General features: G+C 37.6%; 2 protein-coding genes across 3 annotated transcripts in view; one reads left to right on the forward strand and one right to left on the reverse strand.

The window, feature by feature from the left end:
• FAM227B (family with sequence similarity 227 member B) overlaps positions 1-22,554 on the forward strand; it is a 193,735-nt gene that overhangs the window by 36,918 nt on the left and 134,263 nt on the right. The gene's annotated exons all lie outside the window — the stretch shown is intronic.
• Positions 15,550-22,554, reverse strand: part of FGF7 (fibroblast growth factor 7) — a 67,262-nt gene continuing 60,257 nt past the window's right edge. For both annotated transcript variants that reach the window (XM_084898349.1, XM_084898350.1), the window contains exons 3-4: positions 20,998-21,101; positions 15,550-19,954 (exon numbers count right to left, since the gene is read on the reverse strand). In XM_084898349.1, the coding sequence (XP_084754475.1) occupies positions 19,760-19,954; positions 20,998-21,101 (299 nt within the window). In that variant the 3' untranslated portion in view covers positions 15,550-19,759. The remainder of the gene's footprint in view (positions 19,955-20,997; positions 21,102-22,554) is intronic.

Raw genomic sequence — 22,554 nt, forward strand, 5'->3', positions numbered from 1 at the left:
GCTGCCTGCTGTCCAACACATGAAAACCATTGTTTCATTTATTTTCTCTAATTTTTTAGTTGTTTAAGAAAGTAAATCCAGTGCCTGTTTCTTCATCATAGTTAGAAGTAGAAGTGATTATATGTATTTTTAAAAGATTAAGATAAGGTTTAAAAGTAGCTTTCTATATTTATTCACATTTTATTATTTCTGGTTCCTCATTCCTTGCTATAAATTTGAATTACCATCTGTTATCATTTCCCTTTAGCCTAAAAAATGGCCTTTTGACAGTTTTCATAGTTCAGTTCTGCTAGCAATGAATTTTCTCAAGTTTATGTATCTAAAAATAATGTTCATTTTGCCTAACTTTTGAAGGATATTTTTGGTGGATATAAAATTATGAGCACTTTCCTTTTGCCTTTCAGCAAGATACTACTGTTCTATTGTCTTCTATTTTGTATTATTTCAAGAGAGAAGTCAGACACTGTTCTTGGCATTTCCACTATGTCTAGAACAGAAGCATCCTATATAATAAGAGGAATATGCTAATTATGACTATTGGATCACTAATCAGCAGGAGGTGGTGCAGCAAGCTATAAGGGGCGGGGCGAATGTGCTACAGGAGGGGGCAGGGTAGCAAGCTATGAGGGGGGCAAGGGAGACGGGAAAAGGTGAGAGAGCTACAGGAGGGTGGCAGTGACATACTGGCAAAGGGATTCATGTGCAAAGCTACTAGTTTTCTATAAAGGGCCAAAGAGTAAATATTTTAGATTAGTTGGATACACTTGATCTCTGTCACCTAATATATTTTTAAACTCTAAAAATGTATTTTTAAAAATTTCTTAGGTTGGAAGCTACATGCAAAATAGGTCATGAGCTTGACTGTACCTGCAGGCTATCGTTTGTTGATTCCTACTAGATGTAATGTGCTTTCTTCCCTCTAACTACTGTTAAAGATTTTTCTCTTTATTCTTCAAATTTAGCAAGTTGTCCATGAGGTGCTGATGTACTTTTTATGTGTGTTCATCCTCCTTGGGTTTTCTTAAACTGGTAGTTTGATGTTTTCACCAAATTTTGGGATTTTTTTTTTTGCCTTTTTTTTTTTTTTTCTTCAAATTCTGTTCTATTTCTCTCTGGACTCTAATTTATATGTATTGTATTGCTTAATATTGTCCACAGCTCACTGGGGTTTTGTTATATTTTTAACTTTTTTTTCCTTTGTGTTCTTTAGAAAACACAATTTCTATTTATTTCATTTTGAGTTCACTTATTCCCCCTCCCCATGGTTTACACTCTACTCTTAAACCCAATAAATGAATATTTTATTTCATACATTGTACTTTTCAGTTAAGAATTTTCATTTAGTCTTTTTTTATAGTTACCATTTTTACTCTGAGGTTCTCTTCAGACCATATTTTCCTTTAAGTCCTCAAACATATTTAAAATAGCTACTTTAAAATTATTTTCTGATAATTCCAATATTTGGATAACATTGAGATGGATTTTTATTGGCTATTTTTTTCTTGACTATAAGTCACAATTTCTTGATTCTTTTCATAATTTCTTATGTATTATGGGAATTTTGAATGATACTTTGAGGAGACTCTGGGTTCTGTTACATTCCACTGAACAATAGTAATTTTTGTTCAAGCAGGCAATTATTTCACCTGGACTCAAAGTCCAAGACTATGTCTTCTGTGGTGGTAAGCCACTGAAATCTCCACTCAGCACTTTAGTTATCTAGCTATTCCTTTTCACCTTTCTACCCTATTGCTCTCCTCTACCCAATGCATGAGTAATTCAGACAACAGCCAGAGGTTTGAGTAGATCTTGTAATATGCAGATTTGGTGCTTCCCTTCTGCAGCCCTTTTCTTTCCATGATTTCTAACAGTTCCTCATTTTTCAGTCCTCTGGCAGTCTTAAGTGAATAATATTTCCACTTAACTCCTCAAACCAGGAATATTTCTACCTTCTGTTTGCATTCCATCTACTTATATGCTACATAGACTAAGGTGTAATGTCAGTCAAAATGCTGCAGCTGCATGAACACAAATTATATTTATCAAAGGTTGCTTCCCTCTAAAAAGGTTCGATTCCCTTCCAGTTTATGGTGACTTCTGGTATTTTCTGGTATATTCAAATTATTTTCTTTAATATTTTCAAAATTTATAACTGTTACCTATTGGAAAGGTGGGTTGATGTGTATTAAATATTTTGTTTAAATATTGAGCTCATTTTCCAATTTAAATATTAAGTTCTCAAACTAGAGATATTACTTCATTTTCTTCTATTATTTAGTCTGGTAAAAAAGAAAAGTCTTGCCGAAACCGGTTTGTCTCAGTGGATAGAGCGTCGGCCTGCGGACTGAACGGTCCTGGGTTCGATTCCGGTCAAGGGCATGTACATTGGTTGCGGGCACATCCCCAGTGGGGGGCGTGCAAGAGGCAGCTGATTGATGACTCTCTCTCATCATTGTTTCTAGCTCTCTATTCCTCTCCCTTTCTCTCTGTAAAAAATCAATAAAATATATATATATATATATATATATATATATATATATATATATATATATAAAAGAAAAGTCTTAAACCAACCTATTTTTATTTCCTTTACAGTTAATTTGTGGATATTATTTTTTACATTTGCTTTTTTTTTTTTTTTTTTTTTTTTTTTTGTGTGTGTGTGTGTGTGTGTGTGTGTGTGTGTGCAGATGTTTCCAGGATATTTTTTTATTTTATTAAAAAAACAATAATATTTTATTTTGGCACTTGTTCAGTATTTCATAGATCCTCAAGTTTTGAGGTAGGTTAAATATTAGCATTGTGTTTTACAAACTAAAACTGAGGCAGAGGTTATGTCATTTGTCGCAAACCACAGGAGGAGTCCTATCAATGTCAAGAATAACATGGTCTCTCTCATATTTCAAATAATATCTCTGATGCATAGATTTAGTGGTAATAGCTTGCATATATTCACTTTAAAAGACTATATGTTACAGAAATTATACTTTGGGTTATTTTGTAATTCTTTTTATTTTCTTTTAAAACACAGAATGCTTCATGAATCTGCATGTTATCCTTGCACAGGGACCATGCTAATCTCTGTATTGTTCCAATTTCAGTGTATGTGCACCAAAGCAAGCACTATTTTGTAATTCTTAAATCCATCCCTCAATAATTTTATGTATTGTGGAATAATGTACTTGTTCCCATTTCTTAAAATTGCAAATTAACACATTACTGATTTTGTTCTTTTCTGGTTTTGGGGGTTTGTAAAGCAGAAAGATAACCAGTGAGCTTTTCTCAGAGCATTAGGCTGTTGTTAAGAGCTGGCGCTATATTCACGGCACCATATATGATGATTTAGGGTAATAGGAAAGCAGATATACAAATGGAGCCAAGACCGGAATAGATGCCTGTATCTAGGATTTTTAATTGGACTTTAAAATTAAAAATGTCACCAATGCATATCTCGATATTACTGGTAAGAACAATTTCTCTAAGTTTTTGCCAGTGCCAAAATTTAGTTAGAATTCTTGGATATCCCTAAGCTTCGTTGTTGCAGAATTTACCAGGCAACTGGAAAATACACAATAAGCACTTGGAGATTCAGGAAAAAACCCTTTATTTGCAGATGTACTGGTACAGTGACTCAGGGCAGTCAGTTTTCCAAAGTCTGAGTGATAAGCATGGAGGAAGCTTTCCTTATATATCAAGCTTCTGGACTTTTTCACGGGCTTTGCAGTTCCTCTGTGGGTTGGGATGGGGGAAATGAGATTACACACAAAGGCCTGGCCTGGCTGGCACCAGCACTGACAACCCCTCCGGGGATTGTGTTTGGTTAATGGTTTAGGGCAGTGGTTCTCAACCCTCCTTATGCTGCAACCGTTTAATACAGGTCCTCATGTTGTGGTGACCCCCAACTATAAAATTATTTTCATTGCTACTTCATAACTGTAATTTTGCTACTGTTATGAATTGTAATGTAAATATCTGTGTTTTCTGATGGTCTTAGGCTCTACAGCAGTGGTTCTTAACCTGTGGGTCACGACCCACAGGTTGAGAACTGCTAGCAAGCTCACCTAAGGCCTAGTAAATGTTTTAGTTAAATATTTCAAGTGAGACAGAAACTTACACAGCCAGACTGAAGATAGAGAAAATGATCATTGTTTTAGATATATTTAAGAAACAAGTTTCTTTCTACCAGTGGAAGGTATTTCTGATGTTGAGGAAATAAAATCTCTAGAAAAAGGCTTCTTATCCTGTTTTCACATGGTATACTATGATAGACTAAATGTCTTCTGTTGCAACAAAAAAACTGAATATATATAAAGATCAATTAATTAAATAAGTAAAAGGCCATTACAAGCTATTCGTTCACTAAATGTTGCATAAACCAAGAATAGTTTTCTGTTAAGGAGTGAAAAATGACATGACTGTGGAAGTTAAGCACAAAACAACAAGTCCCTAGGAAAAAAACAGTTTTCTACATCACATTTTAGCCCTGCCAGGGGCCCATCATTCTACCAGGTGCTCCTGTGCTAAAAAGGCAAAAGTGACCACGAGGGAAGGGCTTCCCTTGGATTGCCAACATTCCAATGCAGCTTTTGCTTTTCAAGTAAGTTTCTGCCAGTGGGATGGGGATCTTTCAAGACCTTCTCTTATATACTTTCCAATATATGGTAAGGTATATTTATTGCTGAAAACCTCGAAAATGTGGTCCCATTTCATAGGTTTCAGATATATATATCAATTTTTATGTTTATCTTCTGGAGCTGATACATATTTTTCTATTTATATTTTACAGTTTTTTAACTGAGAGCTAGGAGATTAAAGTGGCTATGTTTATCTTGCTACCTTGCACAGGGGTATCCTTCTAGGTTTGTTTTTATTATAGTGGAACCTTCATTCTTGACCTAATTTGTTCCAGAACACTATTCAAGAAGTGATTTGTTCGAAATCATTTTTTCCCCCATTAGAAATAATTTAAATTGAATTAATGCATTCCAGACCCCAATGATTCCCTGTTTTAACCTTTCTATTTATATACAGTACATGTCTAATGCACTGTTTAATCTATAAACAAACACTTCTTTTCTTAAATTTATCAGACCACATCCTACAAGCCTTAAACAAATTGCTTTCAGCACTGTTCCAGGGATGTCTTTCAGGAATTCACTATGCGGCACCTTCCCTTTTGCACATGTCACTGCCTCAGAAATGCTAACTGCTTTTCATTTATCCAAATCAAGAATAGTTTTTCTAACTCTTCAATCGCCTGTGATCATTGTTTCTTTCATACCCTTAGCAACATTAGCACTCATGATGTTTTATGTTTAAAAGTGTGTTAGTTGTCCATTTTGTCAGCAAAACAAAACAAAATATTCACAACACAATTTTCTGAGGTGTTAACAACTCAGGTTTTAGCAGTAAAATTATTGGCATTTTCTCCTTTGTTTCTGGCCTGAGAGAGATACTTTTTGTCATGACACTTTTTCTCAGCATGAAAGGGTTGTCAAATCCAGAACCAAAGCTTGTTCAACAACCAAAACATTTTTTCTGTGAACAACTTGGTCAAGAACAAAATTGTTCAAGATAAGAGACATTTGAGAACTGAGTTTTGACTATGTTATATTTTATTCAAACCTTCAGGAAAGTATAGAGACTATGTCTCACATGTAACAACTATTTGTATTTTGCCACACTTTCTCTTAACACCTTTTATTTACAGCTCTTTTGTACCATCCCTAAGTTAGCCTCCCCATTCCCAGAGGTAATGACTATATTGAAGTTTGTAGACATTCTTTTTTTCTATACCATTTAATATTGTTTTTAAGTTTTTTACATAAATAACATATGAGACTGTTTTATATTTTAATATTAAACTATCATCAATATTCAATAATCCTACCTAATAAAAGAGTAATATGTAAATTAATCATTACTCTGCTACATTCAGAAGCCATGCCCACTAGCCACAACCACCAGTCACTCTGAGTATGCAAATAAACCCAACCAAGATGGCTACAGTCATAGAGAGCAAGAGGGAGGCTTGGGTTTTCCAGGCAACAGAAGAAGCCAAACTTTCCACCTGCCCTTTTCGGCCTAAGCCTCCATTCAAGGCTACAAAGTTTCAATTATAGAAGGTAAACAAATCCAAACAGAAATGGTGGCAGCCATGGAACAAGCAGAAGGCTTGGCTCCGCTCCAGGCTATCAAGTTTCAATTGTAGAAGATAATAAACCCCAGATACCAGGGCCTCTGCTCAGGTTGCCAAGGGGCATGGCTGGCCTGCAAACCACCACAGGCCCCTCGCTCAGGCCGCCCCACGCTCCAAGAGAACCCCCTCCCTGATCCAGGACACCCTTCAGGGCAAACCAGCTGGTCCCCACCCATGCACAAGGCCTCTATCCTATCTAATAAAAGAGTAATATGCAGATTGACCATCACTCTAACACACAATGTGGCTGCCCCCATGTGGTCTAAGGTCCTGCCCCTATGTAGACACAAGATGGCCACCACAAGATGGCCAGCAGGTGAGGGCAGTTGGGAGGCACCAGGCCTGCAAGGGGTGGCAGTTGAGAGGGACCAGGCAAGCAGGCGAGGGAAGTTGGAGGCAATCAACAATGCAGGGGAGGGCAGTTAGGGGTGACTAGGCCGGCAGAGGAGGGAAGTTGGGGGCAAACAGGCTGGCAGGGGAGCAGTTAGACATCAATCAAGCTGGCATGGGAGTAGTTAAGGGTGATCAGGCTGGCAGGCAGAAGCGTTTAGGGGCAATCAGGAAGGCAGGTAGGTGAGCAGTTGGGAGCCAGCAGTCCTGGATTGTGAGAGGGATGTCCGAATGCCCATTTAGACCCGATCCCAAAGGAATTGGGTCTAAACGGGCAGTTTAACATCTCTTGATAGGTTCCAGATTATAGAGAGTTTAGGCTGGGCTGAGGGATAACCCCCTCCATGCACAAATTTCATGCACCAGGCCTCTAGTTTAAAATAATCATATACTACCCAATAATTTTGAATACCAAGAGAACATAGTCAAGTTACTCCATAGACTGTAGACCGTAAAAAAAAAAAAAAAAAAAAAAAAAGGTTTTTCCTTCTAGGAAATACTACTTAGGCCTTTTATCTCAATTATATTTATTTCAAATATTCCTTATTTACATGTCATTTCATGGTAGTCCTGTTTTTTAGTGTGTTTTATTTTCAGAAGTGAAGTGATTATTATTTCAGTAGCCATTGTCTGCAATCTAAAATGAAGAATTTTTCTAGGTGGTGCACTAACATGCTTGAAATAAATTTAATACTGTACATATAAGAAAAAGATCATTTTTATTTGAAAAAATATAGATTATATTTGCTTCTAATACATTTGATTTTTATATTAATGGAAATTTTTTAAAAAAATGCATCAGATTTTATTTACACAAATATTTAAAAATATTTTCTATTTGATTCAAAAACATGACTAAATTTATGAGGTCACCTTAGTCTGGAGGGCAGGTTAGAGGTTTAATGAATATTTCTTTTTATATGCTACTCATAATTAAATGTTAATAATTTATGTTTAACTTGGGGATATTTTCAGTTTAAAGTATACACTTAAAAAATGTGGTTTTTTTGTTTTTTTAAAAAATATATTTTATTGATTTTTTACAGAGAGGAAGGGAGAGAGATAGAGAGCTAGTAACGTCGATGAGAGAGAAACATCGACCAGTTGCCTCTTGCACACCCCCTACTGGGGATGTGCCCGCAACCAAGGTACATGCCCTTGACTGAAAACGAACCCTGGACCTTTCAGTCCGCAGACCGACGCTCTACCACTGAGCCAAACCGGTTTCAGCGAAAAAATGTGTTAATAAAACCTTATTAATAATATTCCTATGTGGCAGGTCAGTTTCTTACCAATTATAAAATGAAACAACTGGAGCATAATATAATTTAGTAACATAACTGGTAAGTGGTGGATATGAATTTAAAGCCAGCAAATTCTGTCCTTAGAGTCTGAACTCTTAACCACTTACCATACTGTTTGCCTCTCAGTCATTTAATTTTGTAGGCTTGTAAGTATATTAAGGCTTAAATTTTTCAACATAGCATGAGTTATAACTTATGAGAATTACCATAGCCTCAAACCTTCATTCATGACTAACATGAGTTTTCAGATCATTTCCTGGGATCAAATTTTAATAGGTGAGACTGGAGGAGGAAGGATGTTAGTAGATGTGCCAGAAAAGGGAGAAGACTGGGGGTGGGGATGAGGGGGAACTCACTTGTTTCCCAGTTTTATATATGGTCTACTCTAGAAATAGTGAGCAATGTTTAGAGAATTGAAAAAACCTACACTCTGAGTCTAAAGTGGTCCAGAGGTACAATGACAGCAAAGGGTTGGAATTTCTAATCTTAAAGAAACTGAGCCTCATTGGGGAAGCACAGGTCTGCTACACACCATCTCTCTTTTTGCTGGGCAACTAAAATGGCAGCCATACCATTTCAGAAAGGCAAGGATTACTCACTGAGGTTTTCTTCTGTAAACTTCTGCTTAAATTGTGACTACTGGGAACTCCGTTTAAGGTAGACGTTCATTCAAATCTACGTGTTTATTTGAGCTTTGGGCCTCATATTTTTCTAGAGCCCTCGCCTACTTTTAAAGCTACCTTCGGACTTTTATATTAGTAGTCAGTGATTGCCTCTCCTCCACACAGTGATTCAGAAATTCAGGTTATTCCCTTCTGGGGTCAGCATCCTACAGAACCCCATCGTTATTAAAAGCGAGCTGTATCAGGAGAATAAAAGGGATAGGTGTGTACTCTTAAAAGTCTTGGCTCAGAAGTTACCCCCATCTCTTAAAATTGCATACCATTAGTGAAAACAAGCCATGGATATACCTAGATGTAAGGAAGGCTGGCAAATAAGACCTGTGGCTGTGAAACTGCTACATAGTGACAACTCCACACCATGGGAGGGGGAGTGCACATTTTTGTTTTGTTTTGTTTTGTTTTTTTAATATATTTTATTGATTTTAGAGATGAAGGAAGAGGGAGAGAGAGATAGAAACATCAATGATGAGACAGAATCATTGATTGGCTGCCTCCTGCACACCCTCTACTGGGGATGGAGCCCGCAGCCTAGGCATGTGCCCTTGGCCAGAATTGAACCTGGGACCTTTCAGTCCGCAGGCTGACACTCTATCCATTGAGCCAAACCAGCTAGGGCAGGAACACACATTTTGGAGGAATGAGTGTCATCAGTTAAAGAAGAATGCAGTGATCTTTACGTATGAAGTGCTTTTGCTATGGCCAGTAATAAAATCTGAGCTGTCAAACAGAAATTTTGGAGAATTTACATCCACCCCTCTGACCTTGACAATTTTTCAATAAAGACTTCCCTGATAAGTCAATGGTTGATATTCACAAATAGGAATTTTTAATATTGTATAAAGTGCGTCAACATTTAGATCTGCATAATTCACTGGAACAAATGACGAATGCATTATATTAAAAACTGGAGGCCCAGTGCATGAAAATTTGTGCACTGGGGTGGAGGGGCTCCTCAACCTGGCCTGCCCTCTCTCACAGTCCAGGAGCCCTCAGGGGATATCCTACTGATGGCTAGTGGGCCTAAGCCGCAGTCTGGCCTCCCTCTGTGGAGGTGACTGGGCCAATCAGGGGAAGGTGCCATCCCCATCACCCCGCTGCTGTTGCTGCCACTGTTGGCCACCCCAGCAGCAGGCCCTCCTCGGTCCTTGCAGCTGCTGTGGTTTTTATCAAGAAGGATGTCCGGAAGACATTTGGTCTATCTGGTCTAATTAGCATATTACCCATTTATTAGTATTAATAATTATACATAGATTTTAAAGAGTGTGACAGCTCAATGGATTTTAATGTAACAGAGTACACAAGCACACTGATGTGGTTTTAAATTCCACAATGCTACCCACCTTTAAGAAACTACAGTTTCTTCAGTTCTTGGGTAGTATCAAAGAATATTCATAATCATATGAAAAGGTTATTAAGATATTCCTTATTCCAACTACTTATCTGTATTATACTGGATTTTTGTTATATACTTCAAAATATAAAAATAGTTTAAAAATCATATCATAATAGAAGTAAATATTGGGATCCAGCTGTTTCTACTTTCAGATGTTAGAAATTTATTTATTTTTAATGGGAAACTAAGTTATTCCTCTGAAAAATTCTTCTTGAAAGTAGTTCCTTTAAAAAAAAATGCTATTTATGTGAATCTGAAATGGATTTATTACTGTTCTTTTTAATGAACTAATAAATAAATGTTTAAGAAATACTAATAGGTAGAAAAACCAAATAAAGAAACATTCTTTAGTGTCTTCAACTATTCTTAAGACTATTTAGTCGTTGAGGTTGAAAAGTTTAAGAACCACTACCCTATAGGAAATTGCTGTGAATGGGCTTGGGCCCTGGCATCTGAGCACTCCCATATCCATATTAACAGTTTTACAGTTTCTTTATTGCTTATCCTCAAGCTGGACTCATTCATCATTGTGTAGGATCCCCTACATCTAAAACTCAGATAAATTTACTCAGGAAATAAATATATTTTGATTTGAAGACTTTTCTACAGATTCTAATATTTCCTTGGATCTGATATATGTATTTAATTTGCACATAAAAGACTTGAATGTCCTTGGGTGTGTCATAAAACCCCTCTTAGCTTTATTTTCCACCTGAAATATAATTAGAATAGATTATTTCTATATTCCCTTTTTCAACATTTTGTTTACTCTATAACTTATATCCATAAGTGCCAATAATCTTCCAAAGTGGTGGTTGACTATTAAAGTGGAATTAGCAAAGAAACTAGTGACTTACATTTATTATTTTAGCACTGGAGGCCCAGTGCATGGAAATTCATGCACTGGATGGGGGGAGGGTCCCTTATCCTGGCCTGCCCCCTCTTACAGTCCAGGAAGCCTCAGGGACGGGAGGTGACTTGGTGATCAGGAGAAGGCGAAGCCCCATCACACCTCTGCTTCTGCCACTGCTGACAGCGCAAGCCTCAGCTGGCCCTGGTTACCTGAGCCTCGGGCAGCCTTGGGTGGTTGGGCAGCCACCATCCGAGGCTTGCCTGCACCTCAGGCCAGCCCTGGGTGGCTGGGGGCTGTGGGGACTAGGGAACTCCGGAGGCAGGAGCATGGCTGCCACCTCATTGGAACTTAGGGGACTGGGAACCAGCATCTTTGAGGGTGTGGCAGTCAATTAGCATATTCCCTCCCTATTAGCTGTTGGTGCCACCATCTTTTGCGATGGTGTGGGGGTCGATTAGCATATTCCTTCTTTATTAGATAGGATTTTTACCTCTCTGTAGTTTTCTCCTTCTCTCTAACTTTGCATGTATTAAGCCTTAATTTGTTTGCTGTAGAAATGCCAAGGCAGGTCAAGAGCAAAGCCTGGGTAAAACATAAGTATTCACATGCATATGTGCATATATGTTTTCAAGGAATAAAATCACTTGTGCTCCATGTATCCTGATGTCTCAGAACTGCCTCTTCTAATCCAAAACATATTTAAACATTGTTTTTTTCTTCTTGACATCTGTCATGTGGGTAAAATTTTCTCCAGAATTTTAAACTAGGAGAATTTTCTTTTTTGTTTTTAATGAAGTAAATAGACAGAAGATAGTTAAAATTAGCCTTCCAAACAAAGAGGCATACCTCCCCTTTCAGGAGGGATGAAGGCAGTTATAGAATTCAGTATCTGGAATGACACAGGATTTACAAGCCAGCTCCCCTTAACCAGTGAATTGTTAGATTACTTACAAGACTACAGTTTTAATGTTCTTTCTTCTTATTATGGCACAATACTATATAACCTTGTAAATTCAGATGAGGGTCACTTTAAAAAATGTTTTTATACCTGTCCCCTAATTTTTAAGCCCAGTTTTCCCCTTTTATCTGGACTTTAAGGTTAAAACATTAACATACTCCATGATTTTTAATGAACTATAATTTAAACTACAAGTAATTTTAAAAATCTTTACAATCAGTCAACATGTAGCTTTTAAGTACCCTATGTGCAAATTACTTCACATGGTACTGTGGGGAGATGAAAATAAAAAAGAAAAGTAGTAGTTACTCATGCACAGTACAAGTTGCTGGTCTTGTGGCGGGCAGGGCAGGGCAGGGCAGGGTGGAGCACGAGCTACTAGTGGCAATGGGCCGGGTGGCCAGCTGAGGCAAGTTGCAGAGAGCTACTCACACACAAATTTGTGTGCAGGGCCCCTAGTCCTATAGAATAAAGAGGTGTATGCAAATTGACCATCACTCCAATACACCAGATGGCTGTCACAAGTTGGCCAGCAGAGGAGGGCAGGTGGGGAGGGCAGTTGGGAGGAACCAGGCCTGCAGGGGAGGGCAGTTTGGGGCAACCAGGCTTGCAGGGAAGGGCAATTAGGGGCAACCAGGCTGGCAAGGGAGATAGTTGGGGGCAATCAGGCCTGCAGGGGAGGACAGTTGGGGGTGACCAAGCCTGCAGGGGAGGGCAGTTGGGGCAACCAGGCCTGCAGGGGAGGGCAGTTGAGGGTGACTAGGCCTACAAGGGAGGGAAGTTAGGAATGACCAGGCCAGCAAGGGAGGGCAGTTGGGGGCAACCAGGCCTGCAGGGGAGGACAGTTAGGAGTGATTAGGCCAGGGGTCTTCAAACTACGGCCCGCGGGCCACATGCGGCCCGCAGAGGAGTCTGATCCCGCCCGCCAGGTTTTTTTGGCAGTGAGCGCAGCCGAGGTGTTACAATAGGAATTAGTAGTTCATATAGTCCGGCCCTCCAGCTCTCTGAGGGACCGTGATCTGGCCCCCACTTTAAAAAGTTTGAGGACCCCTGGATTAGGCCTTCAGGGGAAAGCAGTTGGGGGTGACCAGGCTGGCAAGGGAGGTAGTTGGGGGCAATCAGGCCTGCAGGAGAGGGCAGTTTGGGGTGACTGGTCTGGCAGAAAAGAGCAGTTGGGAGCAATCAGGCCTGCAGGGGAGGACAGTTGGGGGTGACCAAGCCTGCAGGGTAGGGCATTTGGGGCAACCAGGCCTGCAAGGGAGGGCAGTTGAGGGTGACTAGGCCTACAAGGGAGGGAAGTTAGGAATGACCAGGCCAGCAGGGGAGGGCAGTTGGGGGCAACCAGGCCTGCAAGGGAGAAAAGTTATGGGTGACCAGGTCAGCAGGGATGGCAGTTGGGGACAACCAGGCCTGTAGGGGAGGACAGTTAGGGGCAACCAGGCTGGCAGGAGAGGGCTAGGGGTGATCAGGCCTGCAGGGGAGGGCAGTTAGGAGCAACCAGGCTGGCAAGGGAGGGCAGTTGGGGTGACCAGGCCTACATGGGAGGGCAGTTAGGGGCAATCAGGCCAGCAGGGGAGAAGTTAGGCATCGATCAGGCTGGCTGGGCAGTGGTTAGGAAAGTGATTAGGCTGGCAGGCAGAAGCCGGTAGGGTCAATCAGGCAGGCAAGCAGTTGGGAGCCAGCAATCCTGGATTGTGAGTGGGATGTTCGACTAGGATGGGGCCTATATGGGCAGTCGGACATCCCTCAAGGGTTCCCAGATTGGAGAGGGTGCAGGCTGGGATGAGGGACACACTCTCCCCATGCACGAATTTTGTGCACTGGGCCTCTAGTTGTATTATGAAATGCTTTATATACTCTATTGAGTGACATGGATATACTTCTGAGAGAATCACTAGCTTGAACAAAACATCTGCATTTGTTTCAATATTGACATAATGCTTTGAAGTTATGTATGCTCATTATTCTGTTCCTTGAACTGGAATTCATTTATCCATTTGTTCACTGAATATTTACTGAGGGCTTAGTTACTATGTGCCAGAGAGTGTTAAAGATGCATTGGGATATTATAGTGAACAAAACATGTAAGATCCTTTCCTTGTAAAACTATGGCCTGGTGATGAGATAAACACAATGTACTAAGGAAACTTTAAAGGTTTGTTGTTGAGCAGTGAGAAGATTGGACAGGTAAGGTAAGAGCCAATTGTATGACAGCTTTGGATGCTATTTTACAGAATTTAAATCTAATAGCAATTAAGAAGCAATAAGGGTTCTAAAGAAATTCTCCTCTGCCTGCCCTGTATAGCTAACTGGCTCTCAATGCCCAGGCACAGTAGAATTTCCTAGAGAGCTTTAACAATACCATTGCCTGGGTCCCATTCCAGATATACTGATACAACTGGCCGGGGGAGTGCCTCGGAATCACTATTTTTTTAAAAATCCCATATAATTCCAGTGTACACCTAGCAATAAAATATTTTTCAAGTCTTTGGGGGTCTTTTTATCCTCAGATGGTCTTGGGCAGTTTGTGATTGATTGCTTCCACCATCCAAACTTCTCCATGGCTGGAGGAATTTCACCTGGCATCTGTGATCTTATTTTCTTCAGGTAGGGTAGTGGAGGGGAGGATTATCTTCAGGTTGGCTCTGAAGGCAGGGTCATTTCCCTCATAGGGAGGCAAAGTAATAATGTTAGTTTTTCAGATGTATTGGGACTCTCAGGAGGCACAACTCAAGCTAATGGGCAGTTCAGAACTGGTTTAAACCCTTTCTCAGAGAACAGACCACACAGGGAAGGATCAAGAATGCTACCACATAGTACCTACTTCTTCTTCTGCTGAATGACCCGCCATGGAAAGCCATGGATTACTCTTATCAGGCACCAGGGAATCTTATCTGGGGCAGTGGCTGTAAAACCCTCCAGTTCACGATTTATGTTAGGTAGCCTTTAAAATGATCCCTGCATTCTAGTTGTTATGCCCAGGTATAATTCCCTTCCTTGAAGACAGGCAGAAGACTAGCTGTAGAAATACAGTACCTTCCATTTGGAGAATATACTCTCATTCTTTCTGATTCCTTGCTGTGGGAAACAGTCCTGCTATGGGGAGGCCCCTATGAGGAAGTGGTGTTGTGAGCCAACAGCCAGTGAGGATCTAAGGTGGATCCCTCTCTGGGTTGAGTATAGAGATAATAGATGACTGTAGGCCTCGCCAACACTTTGATTGCAGCCTTATAGAAACATCTGGTGAAACCATGCCCAGGTTCCTGAGCCTATAAATGATAAGATAATATTTTCTATTTAAGCCACTAATTTTTAAGATAATGTGTTATAAAAACCATAGATAACTAAGATATGGCTGGGTTGGTCAAGAGAGAGACCTGTCATCTTCAAGCTAAATGTTATTATTCATCTCATATTTTTATTATTAGAATATAAGTTCTGGTAATATGAAAGAAAATAAATTTGATATGAGGATTTAGAAACCACATAATAATCAGAAAGTAATATATATATATATATATATATATATATATATATATATATATATATATATACCATATTTTCAGGTATTGTAGGGAAAAGACTAGGACTTCATTATTTCTTGCTTCATCAACTCAAAATAAATACATTTCCTTGATACACCATTCAAAGTTAGAGGATAAGTGGGAGCACATGTGAGCCTAAAGGGAACATCACCGTCATTGAAAGCAGCAGTTTCATTGAACATAGAAGTAAAATACAGTAGCCTAACAAAAACGCTGAATGAGTTAGACACAAAGTTTTAATGAACTTTTCATATTAGGATATTGCATTCAGAAATCTAACCAGAGACAAATTGAAAATATTTTCTAAAAACTCTGTTTTTTAGGTCATCATGAAAATGGTTAAGATTTATTATCTAGTGCCCATAAGTTAGTCACAGTGTCCTGCATCTCTTTTGATAGATGATATATTCTTTGTTTTTAAATATATTTTATTGATTTTTTACAGAGAGGAAAAGAGAAGGATAGAGAGTTAGAAACATCTATGAGAGAGAATCATTGATCACCTGCCTCTTGTACACCTCCTACTGGGGATGTGCCCGCAACCCAGGTACATGCCCTTGACCGGAATCAAACCCGGGACCTTTCATACGCTGATGCTCTATCCACTGAGCCAAACCGGTTTTGGCTAGATGGTATATTCTGATTGACCAGTAACCACTCATACTGGTCGTTACATTTTTTAATATCACTCTTATCTAGAGTGAATTTTAGAGAACTTTTTGGTTTTATTTTTGCCATGTGTCATCTGTGTGTAAAGTTGGACTATGTTAAGGTACAGGATCTCTTATGACTTATTCATGCCCAAGTATATGGCACTAGGGTAGTGGTGTAAATGAAGCCATTTGATAAAATTTGTACATCTTTCTGGTGGATCACTTTTACTCACTGGTGTCACTTTCATATTAAAACAAATACAAATGTATTATGGAATAAAGTGCAAAAATTACATGAGTCTTTTTGTGTCTTTGGTGGGTGACCTTAGACTCTCATTCTCTGCCTCTATGATTGGCATTTCAGTAGAAAATTAGAACAAGCACTGATGGGAACTAAGAATTCATCTCCAGAACTCTTCTATCAAGTTTAGTTTATTACCAACTCAAAGGCTGATAACTTACAGCTTTTTCATGTGAAAATGTTTTACCTCACTAACTGCAAGGAAAGTATTTTCTTTATTAACTTCTTTTGCTAACAATTTACATTCTTTCAGTTTTTTCCTTCCTATGTATTTAACCAATGTTCTTTTCAAAGACCATTTTAAGAAAAGATTATTCTGTTTATATGGGTATTTTGCACAATGCTCTCCATTTGTAAACAAATGGGTACATTTAAGAGTTGACTAGGAATTAGGATGAGAAATTGCATTACTTCTTTCATCCTTTTGATTGAGATCACAGTATAGACTAATCAATTATATATGAAGTGAATTGCCAAAACACAATTGTATATACCAGTATATACGTACAAAAATTCAAATGTACATACCATTATATATGTACATAAATATCCTATCTCAATAGTATTTTTTTAATGAGACCACTAGCTAATAATCCTAATAGTCTAAGAGGAGGAAGCACATGCTAAATGCCCTAGACTCTTGTGCAGCTTTCTACCTAACCAGATATGTGACTTTGGATGTATCATAATCTTAATTTCCTGGTCTGCAGATGAATAAAAGGGACTAAGGCCCCTTGTAGTTTTAAGATTCTAGAATTCTAAGCATATGTAACTAGCACAGATTTTCTCAAATTTGCATGATAGATGTAAAAAAGGAGGGGTACAAGAAATTAAAAGTGTTTCTAGAAATACTCCCAGATTGGAATTACTGCTAAATATTGATTTGCTTAATTCAGCATTGCAATATAATTTAATTGTAACTATAACTTCATAGACAAAGAGTATCTGACCCTAACACACACACACATATACACTGAGTGGCCAGATTATTATGATCTCTGAATGCATAATAATCTGGCCACTCAGTATATATAGACATATATTAGAGGTCCAGTGCATGAATTTGTGCATGGTGGGGTCCAGCCAGCCTGGCCAGGGGTAGGGGACATGGGCAATTGGCCAGCCTGCCTGCTGGTCGAACTCCTAGTCCAGGGGACAATTTGCATATTAACCTTTTATTATATAGGATATACACTGAGTAGCCAGATTTTTATGCGTTCAGAAATCATAATAATCTGGCCACTCAGTGTATATTTCTGCTTACATATCCATATAATCTTGTTTCACCCAAACTTTTACAAATGAAGTAAAATTAGTCTCATTATTAATTTTTTTAATATTCAAACATTGAATCAATTCATTTAAATTTGAGTAACAGATATTCTGCTAGGTCTTAAGAAAATAAATATGAAAAACATACGTCCTTTTCTGCCCTCACATGTTCACAAGACTCCAGAAGCTGATCCTGGAACCTAGACTAGTAAGGCCCTTAAGTCAGATAACAATTAAAAATATCATTCTTGGCCTGGCCACAGTGGCTTAGTGGTTGAGTGTCGACCTATGGACCAGGAGGTCACTGTTCGATTCCCAGTCAGGGCACATGCAAGGGGCATGCAGGAGACAGCCAATTGATGATTCTCTGTCATCATTAGTGTTTCTGTTTCTCCCTCTCTCTTCCTCTCTGAAATCAATAAAAAACATTTTTTTAAAGAAAAAAATCATTCTTGGCATCTCTCCAGAGTAGATCTTGGAAAGGGCAGTTCTTTTAGCTTCCTGCAGCCTGATTAGATAGGTGAGCCACAAGAAAACCAATTGAATTTGTTGTTTCTGTTGATTTAACTGTTTCTTATAACTCTCACCTATAAATGTATTACCATATAACATTTATATAAAACAAAGGAACTTAATGAAAATATTTTTAAATTAAAACCACCATGGTGAGCATGCCAATATATAATTTAGATAAATTTTGACCTCCTGTTAATGAATATATAAAGTGCCAATGGAAGAGTTATGAGTGGAAATTCATTTTTCTGAAATACCCATTATCTGTAGCCTGATTTTCAGCCTTTGTGTTATTCTAGGCCTCAGTAGCCTATTTTGGGCATTGTGCTCTTGCCATCTAACAGGGAAACCACTTTTAATGCTGCCCTACTCCAAATGTCCAGATTTCTAGAGATTAGAAAAATCACTAACTTTAAATATGCATGTTTTTAAAATATGCTATTTTTCTACTAATAAACTCAAATATAGTCTAACTTTAAAATTCTGTAAGTTCTTTTAACTTATACGATTCAAGTTAACTGACAAGAGTATGTGGCAAAACATATTTCGCATTTTTGTATTGTTCCCTGCGAGACATCTATTGTGAGATTGCTGCAGGCTGTCATTTTTGTCTGTCATCCAGGATTTGCTGGCCAAGTGTTATGTACTGGACTTGGTGTTGGTCACGAGGAGGAGGGAACTTGCAGTGGAGCCAGCCGGCTTTGTTATTGCTTTAGAATTAAAAGCATATGAAACAGATACAGCTTATTAAGGTTGTTTTTTTATAAATAACATAAACTTAAATAACAAAACAATAAAGTTCATATACAACTTAAAATAGAGTTTAATGCTGTAACCACCAAAAAGGAAAAGCATGATTATTTGTGGGGAAAACATTATTATAAGCCATATTCCTGAATATGAATTATACAAAAGATAGATTATATTACTTGAATTTTAACTTTTAGGGATTATAAAATGTTATTTTGTGGCAAGTGAGATGAAGTACAGTATTATTATCATTATTGCTATTTTATATACAAGATTTTTGAAAACATCCTTGTAGCAATATCCTTTCAATTTGAGCAGCATTAGGAATTTTGTTCTTGTTAGTAGGCACAAAGATGTCCTAATCATATACTTTGTATAACTATTCAATTCCATAATAGAATTTTTGAGAATATTCCTTCTTTTCTGATTAGAGTTTAAGTGAATTATAATTTTTCACTAGAAAGCATTTCAGTTACTGCTCATCTTTCATAGTTAGCCTTAACTTGATTATCTGACAAATCATTCCAGCAGCCTTTAGGTCTGACATATCTTATATAACATTATCTGCATCATTATTATTATTATAGCAGCCATTTAATAAGCAGAAAAGAATATTTAAATAATCATTATCAGATAATCAAATCTAACATACTCTTAAGGGTAAATTAATTTAAGAAAAAAATTACTATTACTAACATCATGATTGTACAACCAGTTTTATAATATTTTACAACTTTTAGTTACTAAATCTGATTTTTGTGTTTATTTTTCAAACCTTTTTTAATGCAGTCTCTTAAAATAAACATAAATGCGCAAGTCCAGCTTGATCAGTTTTTCAGTAGTTTTCCAGCCTTTCTTGGTTACTTAGAGAAGAGAAAAGAAAAGAAAACAGTCCACTTAAAGAAATCTCCCTGCTGGAACTGGTTTCTTATATACCATATATTATTAGGTTATTGCCATAGGAAGAAAGTGAGCTGTTTTTTGTTCTTTCTTCGTTTTTTTCCCTCTTACAGGAACCCCCTTTTGACTTAAGGCAACAAACATTTCTCCTCCACTGTGTGTCCATTTAGCTGATGCATATGTGTTATAATGGTTTTCCAGGATTAATTCTTTGAAGTTGCAATCTTCATTGCATTCTTTCTGTTAAAACAACAAACAAACAACATTAGCTAAATGATCTTTAGAGTGGCTCAATTAAACAGAGTTAGCAATAATATTTGGTAGAATTAAAGCATGAATGACTTTTTTGAGTGGGCATAATGCAGTTTACATACTTGCAAAAAAAAGATCTTAAATTTTAAAATAAAATGATACACATTTAGTTATGCAACATGTTTCAAACATGTAGCTTTGGGCAGTCAGTTGCTTCTGTTCTTTAATAATGGGAGTGATTTCCCCCGATTAGCAGCTCTCATTTTACTATGCTCGCACTCATTCCCTAACCACTGAAACTTTGATATGATTAGCAGAGCCTCTGTCTCTCCCTCAGCTGAAAGACATATTTCACAACCTTTATGTCTTGCTACACTGTCTGCAATAGTGATGGAAAATAAAAGGTTAATTTATTTGTTCGTCCATCTAATCATTTATTCATTCATTCAGTTAAACCTATGTTTTTATGTAATTAACCTGTGCCAGGTATTGTGCTGGACTGTGGGTATACAAAAGAAAGCTAGTTATACTTTATTACTGTGGAATGAACTGTTATATATTTCACATTATAATAAAGGGGCAACAATGGGAATACCACTTGCAGTTCAAAGCCCATAATTTTGAGATTGATAAACAAACTTCTGAATTTCCCCCCAAAGAATTTCCATGTCAGCAATGTGCAAATTGGGTGAACTCTTACAATAAGAGCTTTAGTACTGATGGATTTTAGATTTTAAGTATCTAAAATGCACATGGAATGTTAGAGCTGGAAGAATCCTGAGAAGTTAGCTAGTTTAGCTAATTTCACAGATGAAGAAACCAAAGTCCAGAAAACTAAACAATTTGTCCATTCATGTGGGAAAAACAACCTGTGGCATTTTCTTAATGCCTGAATATAAAATATTGTAATGAAATCATTAAATTATATGGTTAGAGAAAAATTAATTCCATTTTTACTTTTCTAAAAGCCAAGATATTCTTAATAAAAAATAAATTTGGAAAATTAAGGCTACACTATCAATTATTAATACCTTTGCATAGAGTTTTCCTTCTTTGTTCATTGCAAGAAAATATTCACTTTCCACCCCTTTGATTGCCACAATTCCAACTTCCACTGTCCTGATTTCCATAATATCTGCAAGGAATCACAGAAAGATATGTCAGTTATTCACTCAGCTTTGCCTATTATGCAAGAATGGCCATTTGTCTTTATTTTTGTCCAATTGGAAGTTAAGATTACTAATGTGATTATTACTTAACACATACACACAATCACCAGATCACTTCTTATTATATATGTGCAAACTACTGATTTTTTGTTTTGTAGAAAAATAGACTTATCTGGATTCAATGAAATAGTTACATATTTGAATTTAACTTTTTCTTCTCTAGAATTACATTTCTAATTTGCATGAATAATAACAATTAAAAAAATAGCTAAGAATTGTTCCAGCGCCTATGTATTAACACATTTACTCACCACCAAGACTATGAGGCATGTACTCTTGTTATCCCCCGTTTACAGATCAAGAGCTCAGGCATAGAGAAATTTAGTAATTTGCCCAAACTCTCTCAGCTGGTAAATGGCAGAAGTGGGATTTGAACTGAGATGGTCTGGCTCTTAATCGTTATATCCTATATAATAAAAGTATAATATGCTAAGTGTGCAACCCATAGGTCAACTGTTCAGTCGACCCCAGTCGCTATCATGCACACTGACCACCAGGGGACAGACACTCCAACCAGTAGGTTAGCTTGCTGCTGGGGTCTAGCCAATCAGGACTGGGCGAGAGGACCGTACATGCCCTGGCAGTCCCTCCTAGGCTAGCTGGCCCTGATTGGCCTGATCTAGCCCTGAATGGTACTGGGCAAGACGTCCCTGATTAGCCCTGGTCACTGGCTAGGCCAAGGAACCCCACCTGTGCACAAATTCATGCCCCAGGCCTTTAGTAATACTATAAAAGCATAATAAGCTGATATTTTTATTATTTTTCTACTTAAACTCTATCTTTAAAAATATTGCTAACAGAATATCTCCTGAATATACCAAAATTGAGTAAACAGAGCCTAAACTTCAAAAAATATTACTATTATAGTCAGTTTTTTTGATCCAAGGAAAGATAATTTAAAACAATATATGAATCCTATTCGTATGTTATTTTATAACTGTGTACCTAAGTAATTGTTGAAATTAGTTTTGCAAAACTTGTAGTTACCACAAGAATGTTACACTATAATTTGGTATTATGTACATTTTCCTTAAGTGCTATATTTTAATGGCTCATGTTAAATACAGTAAAACTTCTAGAAATTTTTAAAGATGATTGGGAAATTAAAAGTTTAGTGAACCTTGTTATGTAATTTCTGCTAATTATACTTTCAACATGAAGGTGCAAACATGAGACATTCTCTTTCCTGCCCCTCATACAATACAAAGAAAATTCCAAGTCAAAATTATCTATATAAATTGAGACTCCAAAAGCTATTTTCTGAAATATTCATTTAATGAAAGGAAGGTCTGCTGTTTTACTCCATGCCTTTAGTCCATCCACTTATTCTTTTTGCTTCGGTTTTCTTATCGAGAGAAT

The sequence above is a fragment of the Pipistrellus hanaki genome, assembly GCF_964339955.1.
Source record: "Pipistrellus hanaki genome assembly, chromosome: 1".
Classification (NCBI taxonomy): Eukaryota; Metazoa; Chordata; class Mammalia; order Chiroptera; family Vespertilionidae; genus Pipistrellus; species Pipistrellus hanaki.